The sequence below is a fragment of the Microcaecilia unicolor genome, chromosome 7 (genome assembly GCF_901765095.1).
Source record: "Microcaecilia unicolor chromosome 7, aMicUni1.1, whole genome shotgun sequence".
Lineage (NCBI taxonomy): Eukaryota > Metazoa > Chordata > Amphibia > Gymnophiona > Siphonopidae > Microcaecilia > Microcaecilia unicolor.
Window position 1 is genome coordinate 161,470,294 of NC_044037.1, and position 14,755 is coordinate 161,485,048.

The following is a 14,755-nucleotide window of genomic DNA, read 5'->3' on the forward strand; positions in this document are numbered from 1 at the left end:
AAATTGGCTACCAGATTCCATCAGCCTATGACTAGCTCAGAAGAAGGGTGGCAGAAATCTGGTACAAAAAATGGATACCAATAAACTCACCTGCTGCTGCTGCTGCTGTCTCTTCCCACAGACCACTCAGTATCTTTCTTTCCTATTTCTGCAAAGCAACCCAAAAAGCGTAAAGTTAGAAAGGAGAGGGGAAAAGGCATCATGGAGGAGGAACTATTGTCCTCTCTGCAATTAAGTATCTGATGTCCAAATGACAAAGAAAACGGCCCTAAAGAGAGAGACTAAACATCTTTATGTAGACAGATTCCCTTGGCAAAACTTCTATCAAACCACAACCTCAACCCTTACATATATGCAGATGATGTAACGATATTTATCCCTTTCAAACAAGACATTAATGAAATCTCCAATGAAATCAACCAAGTCTACACATCATGAATACCTGGGCAGATGCATTCCGATTGAAACTGAACGCAGAAAAAACTCAATGCCTCATACTTACCTCCCAATACAACATGAAGAAATTTACCGCTATTACCACACCTAAACTAAATCTGCCAATCTCAGAAACTCTAAAACTCCTTGGAGTCACTATCGACCCGCCACCTAACACTCGAAACTCACGCGAACAACACAACCAAAAAGATGTTCTACTCCATGTGGAAACTGAAAAGAATAAAACCATTCTTTCCAAGATCTGTCTTCCGCAGCCTAGTGCAATCACTCGTACTCAGTCATCTGGACTACTGCAACTCACTATACGCAGGCTGCAAAGAACAAATACTGAGGAAACTTCAAACAGCCCAAAATACAGCAGCCAGACTCATCTTCGGAAAACCAAAATACGAAAGTGCAAAACCCTTACGTGAGAAACTGCACTGGCTCCCACTCAGGGAACGTATCACCTTTAAAGTATGTACCTTGGTCCACAAGATCATTCATGGTGAGGCCCCTGCATACATGTCTGACTTAATAGACCTGCCACCCAGGAATGCCAAAAGATCATCCCGAACTTTCCTCAATCTCCACTTCCCTAAGTGCAAAGGCATAAAATACAAAGCACTGCATGCCTCAACCTTCTCTTACACAAGCACGAAATTCTGGAATACACTACCACGCAACCTGAAAATGATTTATGAATTAACCCACTTCCACAAACTATTGGAAAACTCACCTCTTCGAGAAAAGCTATGGCAAGAATCAAAAACATATGAAGTCCTTACGCACTAACAGAGATAGGGCAATACACTCTCCTTCTGATCTCTCTTCCCCTTAATCTCACCACACTTAAAACCCTACCCACAGATGAACTGTTATACCCTAAGTTCTCTCGCCAGTGTTCTATCGCCGATCACTTCCCCATTGTTACATTCTACTGTTCCATTTCCCAAACTATGTTTGACTTTGACTTGTTTCCCAAAACATGTATGACTTCGACTGTCTTCCCATAACTCTTCTCAATATAACCATAACCATATTGTAACCAATGTAATTCCATGACTCACAATGTATTGTAAGCCACACTGAACCCGCAAATAGGTGGGAAAATGTGGGATACAAATGCAATAAATAAATAAATAAATAAAGATAAGCAAAGGCTACTGAATTGCTTTCTCTAAATCATTAGCTCACCCCATATTGAAGAAGCACAGTCTCCATCGCCCAGTTTACGTCTATCAAACATCTGTCAAGAAACAACAGAAAAAAAGCTGTATTAATGAAGAGAATGGAAAGATAGTAACTCTGAAGGCAACAGTCCTGCCAAAATTGTTTTCCAAGCATTATCAATAACAGTTCCAAACAGTTATAAATCAGTTATGGAACAAGATTCCTAAGCTATTTTGGAATTGAGAGTTATCAAGAATTGCCCCCAAAAATATAGGAACATGAAGCTGGGAATCCCTAGATTAACTACATGCCAGTTTCACAGCAATATATGAGTGGACAAAAGATAATGAAACTGAAGTGTGGTTGAAACGAAGAGTGTAAATATTGTTTAAAAAGTTAGGGCCAATACGTGGAACACCGAGATGCCTTCTGAAGAGCTCCAGAGGATTCTTTGATTATTATTGTTCAGCACTTTACCTACAAAACACAAGTGAGTCATTTGGAAGACGACTTTGACACGTGCTCAATCTTTTCGGCAGACCTCTATGTTGGAGTTGTAGGACTGAATCCCTGGAAACGCCAGTGGGCTGACATTCAAGGATATAAGAAAGCAGGAGAGACTCCTGGCCACTGAAATCCCCTGAGACCGCCTATACCCCCCCCCCCCCCCCCCCCCCCCCCCCCCCAATATTCAGCAACACTAAACCAGGCAATGCCGCTAAATATCACCTCTGACTGTCACAAAAAAAAGTGTGCTCATGAAAAGCTGGTAAGAATATATGCAGGAGGTCAGCATAGCATTCTGAAAAACCTTCCTCACATAAATCCACACATACCTCCCCAGGGCCACATTTGGAGCTTTTCACATTTTTGACAGTGAATTCAAAGAGTGGAGGAGGTGGCCTAATAGTTAGAGCACCGGTTTTGCAATCCAGAGGTGGCCGGTTTTCTTTTTTGTCACATTGTACCCCGCGCTTTCCCACTCATGGCAGGCTCAATGTGGCTTACATATTGTATACAAGTACTTATTTGTACCTGGGGCAATGGAGTGTTAAGTGACTTGCCCAGAGTCACAAGGAGCTGCCTGTGCCTGAAGTGGGAATTGAACTCAGTTCGTCAGGACCAAAGTCCACCACCCTAACCACTAGGCCACTCCTCCAGTGAGTTCAAATCCCACTGCTGCCCCTTGTGATCTTGGGCAAGTCACTTAACCCTCCATTACCTCAGTTACAAACTTAGATCATGAGCCCTCCTGGGACAGAGGATTATCCAGAGTATCCGAATGTAACTCACCTTGAGCTACTACTGAAAAAAAAGGTGTGAGCAAAATCTAAATAAATAAATAACCATAGAGCGGTGCAGCTGCTGTAGCTTCTCAAATCTGGGAGCCTTTTGGATTCTATGTACAGAATCAACTTTCTTGTGAATAGTAACATAGTAGATGACGGCAGAAAAAGACCTGCACGGTCCATCTAGTCTGCCCAAGATAAACTCATATGTGTATACCTTACCTTGATTTGTACCTGTCTTTTCCAGGGCACAGACCGTATAAGTCTGTCCAGCAGTATTTCCCGCCTCCCAACCACCAGTCCTGCCTCCCATCACCGGCTCTGGCACAGACCCCGTATAAGTCTGCCCTCCCCTATCCTAGCCTCTCAACCACCAACCCTTCTTCCCCCCGCCACCCAATTTCAGCTAAGGTTCTGTGGATCCATTCCTTCTGCACAGGATTCCTTTATGCCTATCCCACGCTGAAGGGGGGGGGGAGGGGAATCTCCCACAGTTTCATCTGTACATCTCTGAAGATGTTGTAAAAGGGCACTGTCATAGCCTACTTGGGAGGGGCTTAAAGTCAAGAATGACCAACATTTCTGCTCTGGGCTCAAACTCCAACTTAGATAGGATGACTTCAGCCATCTCCCTGATAAAAATGGCAAATGAGAGTTCCTCAGGGGGAGGCTCTCTCCTCTTATGTGGCTGGGAGGGATATGAGGGAAATTCCGGAGAACCCACCTCCAAAGATTTTCTGGCTCCTCCTCAGAAACCTAGGCGTGATTGGTCTCAGACTACACCTGCTGCCAGCTGCTTGGCAGATCAACTTTAAGTTGTCTGTCGGTATTCAAGTTATTGTATGATCAGTCTCCAGCCTGTTTAACTAGTTCTTTAAAGGTTTACATCCCTACTCGCACTATGAAATCCCAACATTAAAATCTGCCGAGGTACACCATCTTTTCGCCAAGTGAGACTGACATGTATAGAAAGAAGATTTTTATGATTGCCCGCACCCAATGCTATTTTGGAATAGATTGACCTCAGCACTTGCGTGATGCACAATTGATTCTCCATTCAGGAGCAGTTAAAGGCATTTTATTCCAGGCAAGCTTGCTACTGTATAAAACAATGTATGTACTGGTACAACTGATTTTTTTTTTGTTACAATTTGTACCCTGCGCATTGCCCCTCAGGGCAGGCGCAATGCGGTGGTCAAATGGAGTGACTTGCCCAGAAGCACAAGGAGCTGCCTGTGCCGGGAATCAAACTCAGTTACATCGAGTTCCCCAAGGACCAAGGTCCACCACCTAACCACTAGGCCACTCCTCCTTCTCTTTTTAAGGTAGTTAAAAGCATTTTTTATTCTAATTAGTACAGGTGTATTGTAATGAATTGTTTGTATATTCAGTCATGTGATGGTTTTATTGTATTGTATGCATTTTATGGTGAAAATTATTGTAGATGTGAGTTTGTAAACCACCCGAATTGGTAGATGAGGTGGGGTATAAATTTTATAAATAAATAAAATAGTCCTCCATCCAATTTCTCACTTGACTCCAACTACACCCTTGTCACGCTTAGAAAGAGTGCCAAGGAAAAGGAGGACCTGGTTCTCCAGGAGAGCTTCTTCCCTCCCCTGAGGGGCTAGATACCAACCCCAACGCAACGTCAGCATCAGTGTCGATGATCGTCCAACACCTTCAGGATCTTTTGGTGACATCAGGTCCAACACAGAAGCTTTCGATGTCACAGTATCATCGGGCAAGAAGTCGCCCCAGCTTCTCCTGAAGTATGGCTTGGATCGCTCTTCAGACAGGCACCGGTAAACAGCAGGGGCTTGTTGACATGGTCAAGTCCACAGAAGGTATTGGGGCCTGAATCGAAAGACTGGTGCACTGGCACCGATTCCCTGGAGGAGGAGCATCCGTTCCAGTGTGGGCCCATCTCAGGTGTTGACGATGCCAATGCACCTGTGCTGAGCTTCAAAGGGGACCAATGCTGGTGCTTCTCGGCCTCCGCCCAATGCTCCAAATCAGTCCTTGGTGCCGACAAGGACGACGTCGAATCCTGATGAGTCCTCAATGCCAGATCCAAGGATGCTCGGCTCCAATGGGCCAACAGCTGATGTCGATGTTGAGGCAGGCGGAGTCCTCCTTGATGATGATGTATCTCCAGTGTCTAATGCAGCTACCAGGAACATAGGGACCAATGCAGATTTCAATGTACCAGACTTCTTGCACTAAAAAGTACTTCTGTGCTGCTCTTGACTCTCGATGGTTCTCTTGAACAGCTGCTGACAGAGTTTATAAGAAGCATCATGAGATCAGGCCCTAAACATGCCAAGTATCAATTATCAGTATGTGATATGGTCTTCGCACACAGGTGCACCTCTTAAAACCAGTGGGAAATATTTGGGACATGTTGGGGAAGACAACTGAAGTAAAATCAAATGGCTCAATGGTGAAGAAAAATCAAAGAGAAATAAACACCCCAACCAGAGTGCTCAGGCCTAAGCGGGCCAATGAGCTATGGAAAAATAAAGGAAGCTTAAAACTGCTGAAAATAACACTAAAGAACTAAAAATGAGAGAAAGGGAATACTGGTCCCATGCAGTACTCAAACAAAAGAAAGAGCAGAAAGGCCATAAAACTAAAATGTGAGGAGATACATGAGTGTCTTCACTGTTCCTCAGAAGAAACAAGATTTCCTGGTCCCATGCAGTAATGGTGGGCAGCAAGGTGTGAACGGCGAGTCTTCCAAGAGCTTCTGGAAAAGAAGCTGAGGAGTTTTCCTGTGCTGGGCTCCACTGGATTATGCCACACATTTGTGCAAATTCTTTGTCCTGCTTGACCTTGGAGAAAGACTTTAGGAATCGTTTGACTTTATTTTAGGATCAAAGGGTTCATATTTTTCCTGATCTCTCTTGAGACACACCAAAAAAGGAAACATTTCCAGTACTGTGTTCCTGATAAATGTTGAATTTGATATCAGGTGTGAAATATGTTTTTATCCTCCAAATTGCAGGTCTTTTGGATAATAAGCAAGTCAGCTGTTTGGCTGTTAAGATGGGTAGGTGAGATATGCAAAGGTGTTAAGTCCATACAAGAAGCAAACACAAGAAAATACAAATATTCATACACAGTCCAAAGATCATACTATAAAGCCAAAATAGGGACAGACTACAAAGATACGAAGAAATTTTGTTATACCAACTCGTAAACAAACTCATAGACACCACCTTGGTCACTAAAACCATACAGAGAGCCCATTGGTAGACGAACTCGCTAAGTACTTCATGAAAAAATTGGAAACCTATGCAACACACTACCTCAAGACAACACCGATATCGAAGCTCCTCAATGGTCTAGACCCAACACTTGGAGAATACCCAGCAGACTGAACCTGAGGTCAAACTTTCGCATCCACTCACCGTCGAAACAGTTACCCAGGCAATGAGCAGATTCTCCAACACCCACTGTAAACTTCTGTCCCAGCTACCTAATACCATCCGCCCACGACTGCTTCCTAGCTACCTCACATCCCACCTAAATTACATCTAGAGCAAGGCCTCTTCCTTAGAGAAAATGGCAACATCCTACTCACACCCATTATCAAAAGACACCAAGAAAAAAGCAAACGATATCACCAATTACCGTCCAGTAGCATCCATCCCACTGGTAATCGAACTAATGGAAAGCATGGTAACCAAACAACTTACTGAGTACATAAACAAATTCTCAATACTACATGGATCACAATCAGGATTCCGCCTCCTCCACAGCATGGAAACAGTACTAATTGCCCTCCTAGCCAAATTCAAGCAGGAAATAGCAACAGGCAAAAGCATCCTTCTCCTCCAATTCGACATGTCTAGTGCACTCGACATGGTAAACCATAATATATTACTACAACTACTAGATTACTTCGGGATTGGTGGAAATATACTTAGTTGGATCAAGGGTTTCCTAACCACAAGAACATATCCAGTGAATTCAAAATCAAGCAAATCATTCCACTGTGGAAAGCAGATTGTGGAGTACCTCAAGGATCACAACTATCACCGACCCTCTTCAACCTAATGATGACTCCACTAGCGAAGTCCCTATCCAACCAAGGCCTTAACCCTTTCATCTACGCAGACGATGTCATAATATACATCCCTTCCAAACACGATCTGACAGAAATCACCAATGAAATCAAGCTCAGCATGAGCATCATGGCCTCGTGGGCTAATGCATTTCAACTAAAACTCAATAAAGAAAAAACACACTGTCTCATCCTCTCCTCCCAATACAGTGTGGACAACCCCTCAAGTATCAGCACCCCAGATCATACCCTCCCTATCTCAGAGAGCCTGAAAATCCTTGGCGTCATACTGGACCGTAACTTAACACTAGAGTGCCAAGTGAAATCCACAACAAAGAAAATGTTCCACTCAATGTGGAAACTCAAACGAGTGAAACCATTCTTCCCGAGGAAATATTTCACAACTTGATACAATCAATGGTACTAAGTCACTGAGACTACTGCAATGGAATTATGCGGGATGCAAAGAACAAACCTTAAAGAAACTCCAGACCGACCAAAACACGGCAGCCAGACTTATATTTGGAAAAACCACGATTTGATAGTGCAAAACCCCTCTGTGAAAAACTACACTGGCTCCCAATCAAAGAACGTATTGCTTTCAAGATCTGCACCCTGGATTCATAAAATCATTTTCGGCAAAGCCCCAAGATACATGACAGACCTCATAGATCTATCAACTAGAAATACATCTGAATCATCACGAACATATCTAAATCTCCACTACCCAAGCTGCAAAGGGCTAAAATACAAATCAACTTACGCATCCAGCTTCTTCCACATATGCACACAACTGTGGAATGCACTACCAAAATACATAAACAACTGCCAGGAGTAAAAAATGTATAAAGAAACTACTACTATCACTCCTTATTCATACTGATGCTAGTGGGGTGTTGTGATCAAAAAATGATTAAAATGTAATTGAAAAAATAGCCTCAGGTGCCCAGGAACCTATACATAAGATTCCACTGTATTGGCTAACATCACAGGCCCTACCACCACCCAAAAAAACCCACAATAATCAAATAAACTCCCCTATAAACCCAAAATTGGGGAGAAAAAATATTGTGGTCAAAAAATGAAATGTGGAAAACATATCAATTATCAAAATTCTGATCAAACCACCCACACTAAACATCAATGAATAATGATGGAACTTGTGAAAAACACAACAATCCACTCGCTTCGCTCAAACACGCTAACTGACCCTAAACACTCGGAAGTTCAATAACTATACTATTCTTAATTCTCAGCATACTGATAACCGGTGTGGAGCCTCAATAATCACATTGTGAGCAACAACTGTTGTCTTCAGACTTATCTGAGTGGCTCCTTGTAACACCTTCCGTTTCGTGTAGTCCCCAGTGCATGAATGAGCAAAGTCCGTACTTCAATAGTGGATTACATTCAATCACCCATTCAATCGTTGTACATCCTCAAAAAAATGTTTTGTGGGTTAATGCTTCCAAACTCGCAATGTCTCTTTTAATTTCTCGACAGCAAGGGACCCAACTGTTTTGCTACTTCCTGATGAAGTAGCTCCACACTGGTTATCAGTATGCTGAGAATTAAGAATAGTGTAGTTATTGAACTTCCGAGTGTTTAGGGTCAGTTAGCGTGTTGAGCGAAGCGAGTGGATTGTTGTATTTTTTCACAAGTTCCATCATTATTCATTGATGTTTAGTGTGGGTGGTTTGATCAGAATTTTGATAATTGATAGTGTTCCACATTCCGTTTTTGACCACAATATTTTTTCTCCCCAGTTTTGGGTTTATAGGGGAGTTTATTTGATTATTGTGGCTTTTTTTCGGGTAGTGGTAGGGCCTGTGACGTTAGCCAATACAGTGGAATCTTATGTATAGGTTCCCTGGGCACCTGAGGCTATTTTTTCAATTACATTTTAATCATTTTTTGATCACAACACCACACTAGCATCAGTATGAATAAGGAGTGATAGTAGTAGTTTCTTTATGCACTAACCAAAAGCCTTGAAACACACACGCCACCTAAACGCTCCGAAAATCACTAAAACTAACCTGTTTCAAAAGGCTTATCCTACCGATCCAAGCTTAAATGCCTGAAACTCTAAAACACTGCAAAACTAAAGTACGTAAAGGACATACCTCAATTCTTACGCTTTACTATTCCTTAATGTGACCGTTCCACATGAATCTTATTTTACCACATCATCACTTTGCATTTGTTCACACAGGAGTCAGCAAACGCCTCTCCGGTATTATGTAAGCCACATTGAGCCTGCAAATAGGTGGGAAAATGTGGGATACAAATGTAACAAATAAAATAAAAGTAATGGGATCCTATCATCGTCATTAAAAGAAGTTTAGGGGTCAATATTCAAAATGATCTAAGCAAGGAGGAGGCTCTTGCCTGCTTAAATCACACTCGGTGAATATCAGCACTAAATGGCCATCATGAAAACAGGCAGGAGAGGGGCGTTATGGGGCGGAGTTGGGGAGGAATCAGCAATTATGTGGATGCTGGCAATATTCAATGCCATTGCCTGCATAGCAAAGCAGGAAGATAGGACCACACAAACTGCAGTCTTAACTATACCCACTTAGCAATGGGGCTGCTGACATGGAATGTTAGCCAGCACCCACATAGCTGTAACTTGCATTGTTCTTCCCTCCCTTCCCCAAAGTATCAAACTTTACTATATATTGAGCTTTACCATGACAGTAAAGTAGATACCACAAACTTTTTATAAGAATGCTATACTACGATCAAAGGAATTTCCAGAAGAAAAAAATGATTATGGAAATATATCGATCCAGAAATGGTTCCAAACCATTTCTAAAGTTCTTGGAATCCACTGAACACAGAGAGCCATTATCTCCAAATGGAGAAGATCTGCAACAGAGGTGAATCTTCCCCAGAAGTGGCTGGCCTGCTAAAATTACTCCAAGGGTGTAGCAATAACTCATCCAGAAATCAGAAAACATCCCAGAACATCATCATCCAAAGAACTGCAGGTCTTTAGTCTCAGCTAAGTTGAGCATTCATGGCTCTAAAATAAAGACTGGGCAAAAATGGGACCCATGGGAGAGTAGCAATGTGGAAACTGCTGCTATCCAGGAGTAACATCAATGCTTGTCTCATATTTGCAGAATCACATCTCAATGTTCCTCAAAGCCTTTTGTGATAATATTCTATGGACAGACAAGTCAAAAACAGAACTCACTGAAAAACAGAGGTCCATTATTTCTGGCATAAAGCACAACATCGTACCCGCAGACCAACATGGTAGTGATGGTGTGGGAATGCTTTACTGTCTCAGGACTTGGAAAACTTGCCATTATTGAAGAAACCATGAATTCTGCACTGTATCAGAAAATTCTTAAGGAGAATGTCTGGTCATCCGTTTGTGAGCTGAAGAGTATTTGGGTTATACAGAAAGACAATGATCCAAAATGCAAAAGCAAGTCTACATTCAAACAGCTGAGGAGAAACAAAATTAAAGCTTTGGATTGGCCAAAGTCCTAACTGGAACCCAACAGAGATGCTGTACAAACTGTTCAGAGAACTGTACACTTGAAATAATTTTTTAAAAACGTATCTAAAACTCTTTTAGACAAGTATATGGGACAGAGTAGATTGCTAAGCTATTTGAGAATAAAATATATTTTCTTCTCAACTATACTGGACTGGGAATGAGCCATTAACTGATTTTGATTATTATAAGACACTGTAAAGTCGTGCAAGCTAATTTTATTTTCAGAGTAAGGAATGAAGAGAAGAGTTTTAGCTGGAAAATTTTGTTTTTAAGATTTATGTGTTTTGTATCTGTTTTGATTAATTATGTTTGTTAATCATTATCCACTTAGAATATTTAGATAATGTGGAATACAAATAAATATTATTATTAAAGTAGTTCTGCAACGAAGATTAGGCTAAGATTCCTCAAAAGCGATGTGGAAGACTGAGATCATATTATAGGATGTGTTTGGTTGCAATTATTGCTGCTCAAGGTGGTTCAACCAGTTAGGTTCAGGGGGCAGGTCCTGTTTCACCTTGGCGATATGGGTGTTGGATAACTTTGATCATTAAATTAATGAGGCGGAGGCATATTTTCAAACTGTAACCTATGGAACTTTGTAAGTCTAAGTGCTTTGAAAATGAGCCCACAGTAATTTAAAAATTGTGATGCGTGTTAAACTCAGGTTCCCTTCATCTATTACTTTTTTTTTTAAGATCAGAAACTGTTCAGTATGTAACACATAAGCAATATTAGGAGAAATTAGAAAGGGCAAACACTTTTTCATATAACTGTATACTGTTATGTTTTTCTCTAAATGATCTAGCAATAACACCAAGTGAAAGCAAGGAATGGGAAAATTGTTTCAAAGAATCAAGTTCTGCTGCTTTAACCTAAGCTACCTTCTGACTTGCCTGGGGTCCCAAATTATTACTCAAATCATTATAAATTAATGGACACTAAGAGAACCTTTTACTAAAGTTCATTAAGCAATTAACACATTAATTATAAAGTACTATTAGTGCACACCTGTGGTACTGATTGACATGGAAGTTTGACATTTAGCAAGTACCTACTCCCACATTAAGTGCAATGGAACAGGATGGGGAATGGGCACAGACTGAGCCTTGCATTAAACATATGGTAACTTACCACTCATTAACAGTTACTGCAGTAAATAACGCAGACCATTTAACAAGGTAACACAGTAGATGACAGCAATTCTCTTCTCTCCTGTCCTCTCCTCCCATCCATTGATTCTGCTCTGCCCTCCCCTCAATGTGCCACGATTCTCTCTTCCTTTGTACCTCATCGTTTCCTGGCTGGCTTCCCTTCTGTTGGTAACATCCTGACTTCAGCTCACCTCCAGCGTTCCCTTCCCTCTCACTGTTCCGCCCTCTGACGTCATTACGTTTTGACACGAGGGCGGGGCAGTGAGGGGGAATGGAACGCTGGAGGCTGGCTGACGTCATAAAATGTTATGAACCCAGGCAGCCAGACAGCGATGGAACGTTGGAGGTGCAAATTATTATATAGAATGACATGTATTTCCCTTATTTGACCAGCAAGTGGTGTCTGTCCTCTGCTTTAAAAGAAATTGCAGAGGTGAGTGTTTCTTTTCATCTTAAGCCCTGTGGGAAAGCACCTGCACTGCTATTGGCCAGAAACCTCTCATTGTTAATGCTATGGACACTGATTGGCCCTGCATTTCAAAAATCCAGCCAGAATATGCTGAAATCAGTCTCAGGGAGGGAGTGTGGAGGGTAAACATCTCTGTACTGAGACCCTGTTCAAAACCTATAAGCACTTAATTTTCCTGAACTCCCCAGGTACTACTTAGGTAGTAACAAAGTGTTTAGATAGTTTAATGTTGATCCCTGTTCAGTTACCTGTTATTGTTTGTTTAATTTCATCTATTTTTTCCACAGTCCACTGTTCCATTTTTCTGATAATAAAACTATTAATTTATTAGCTCTGTTTTCCTGGACTAAGAATCCAGCTGGTTTGTGTTTTGGGTGTTTCTAAGAGCTGTGGAACCTCTGGGATTGTGGCCCCAGTGTCCTTAGAAACCACCAGGGAGATAACTTGCAAGTAGGAGACTCACCCAGAGGCAAAAGAAAACCCAGTGCAGTGGGGTGGAGGGTATGCCAGTGTAGAGTACATGCACAGGTGCAGGCGAGTCTGAGCAGTACTGGGATGGACCCTCTAGGTGGCTGCAGGGTTAACCCCAGGTGGGTGCTAGGCATTTTGTGACAGAAGCAGCCATAAGCCAGCTACTATAGTTCTAGCAAAGTAAGGTTATAGCTAGAAAACATTCCAATTCAAGCTCAAAATTTCAGTTTTTATATACTAACCTTGGTGTCAGTCTTTTCACCCCAAATCTCAACAGTGATTTTAGGATTCTAAATTACTAGATATTAAGGAGGAATCCATATCCAGCTTGAGTACATTTATACTAGTATCACCAGGGGCAATCTGTAGAAAGAAAAAAAATACAAATGAAAAGACCAGTGGCATAGCCAAGGGTAGGCCTGGGTGGGCCCAGGCTCACCCACTTTGAGCTCAGGCCCACCCAGTAGCAGCACACCTATGATGTGGCTGGCAGGGATCCCCAAGCCCCATCAGCCAAAAACTCCCAACGACTGTCCCTCCTGCATACCTTGTAAATAGCAGATCTTCGCCTGCATTGAGCAGCGACTGATACAGACTGCTTGCACCAGCTCCAAAGCCTTCCCTCCGAAGTATTCCCGCCTATGCGGAAACAGGAAGTTACATCAGTGGGAAGGCTGTGGGGCCAACATGAGCAATGTGTATTAGTTGCTGCTCGCTGCTGGTGAAAACCTGCTATTTCAAAGGTATGTTTGAGAGACCATATGGCATGCAGGCGAGAGAAGGAGAGACCAAATCACCTGTGGGACAAATGGAGTTCTTCTGCCTACCCATCTTGGACCCAGGCCCACCCCTTAATTGGGTGTCTGGCTACGCCCCTGGAAAAGACTCACTGGTTGGTGATCTCCCATGATAAGTTTGAGAACTACTACTTCAAACTAACAAAATGATACAGAACAAGGTAAAGGATAATTTAACAATCAGATGCTATTAAAATTTTTTTCCATGATTTATGTAACTTCTTATTGGTTTACCCAATATTTAGTTAGTATTTAACCAGAAAAGCTTCTTTTGAGGTCATTTCCTTTCTCCCTGTGAATTACCATTTTAGTGTCTTTGCCATGTCAGTCCCCTAGGGAGCTGATGCCAGTATGTGTTTTACTAAACCTGACTAACATGCAGTTGTCTTTTGCAGTTTAATACAAAATTGATATGTTTCACATGCTTTGCATTAAGCTATTTTAATATTAATGAACTGCTTTGCATACTAGGCAGTTCAGTAAACATTTTTCTTAAAGGATTTTTCTAGTGTTACTGATGATATCTATTAATGCATTGTGGCAACCTGACTGGCTGATAGTCCTGGGCTCTTGATAAATACAGCCACACAGAGATTAAAGGTGAAAGGAAAATATTTATTTACATGCATTTACATTTATTTATCTCCTATGGCCTGTCCCTGTAGGCACAAAACACATGCTTGGTCATCTTTCACCAGGCAACCCGTGTCTTTTCCTGGAATTCCCACTGTTCCAGTATCCATACTGGGTACCGCTTCTGCCCCGACTACCCAAGTCACACTGTCTACCAGGTTGTAAGACAGCTTGTTCTACCTCACTCCTCTTCTGCTGTCACTTACAGGGTAGCACTGCAGCCCTGCTTGTCACACCCTTGGAGTCCTCTGCCTGCCTCCCCGATCCACTCTACTCAAGGACATTTAAACACCTCTCAGCCTGAGCCACACTCCTCTGATTCAGTCTCTGACGTGGCAGGTTAGCGCTACCTGCAGTAAAGTGGCTAAACTGCATCCTCCGTGAGGGAGTATTCCTAAAGACACCTGCCATATACCACTTACTCCCTCACATGCATATTAAATACACGTTAAGCACTAAATTCAGCATTTCAGCACACATTAAAGGACCTTAGCACATAGGCCCTAGAGAGAGGTTTGTAAATTCATAGATGAGATTTTCTGGGATACTGTGGAACTTGCACTCCTGATGTGTTCATAACTGCACAGTGGATTAAGTTAGGAAATAAGAAAAACAATCTTATTAATGAGATTCACCCTACAGGTGCTCCAACAGGGGTCATTCCATGCCAAGTTTATCTGTTGCGCGAGTCAGGTGTTAAATGAAGTTTCCCAAAATTTGAGGTCTCTAACTGCAATAGTTGCAGATC

General features: G+C 42.1%; 1 protein-coding gene across 4 annotated transcripts in view; it reads right to left on the minus strand.

Annotated features, from left to right (window-relative positions):
* Positions 1-14,755, minus strand: part of ZDBF2 (zinc finger DBF-type containing 2) — a 79,258-nt gene that overhangs the window by 47,979 nt on the left and 16,524 nt on the right. For all 4 annotated transcript variants that reach the window (XM_030209250.1, XM_030209248.1, XM_030209252.1 and 1 more), the window contains 3 exons: positions 12,820-12,940; positions 1,633-1,684; positions 91-148 (listed from right to left, as the gene is read on the minus strand). In XM_030209250.1, the coding sequence (XP_030065110.1) occupies positions 91-148; positions 1,633-1,684 (110 nt within the window). In that variant the 5' untranslated portion in view covers positions 12,820-12,940. The remainder of the gene's footprint in view (positions 1-90; positions 149-1,632; positions 1,685-12,819; positions 12,941-14,755) is intronic.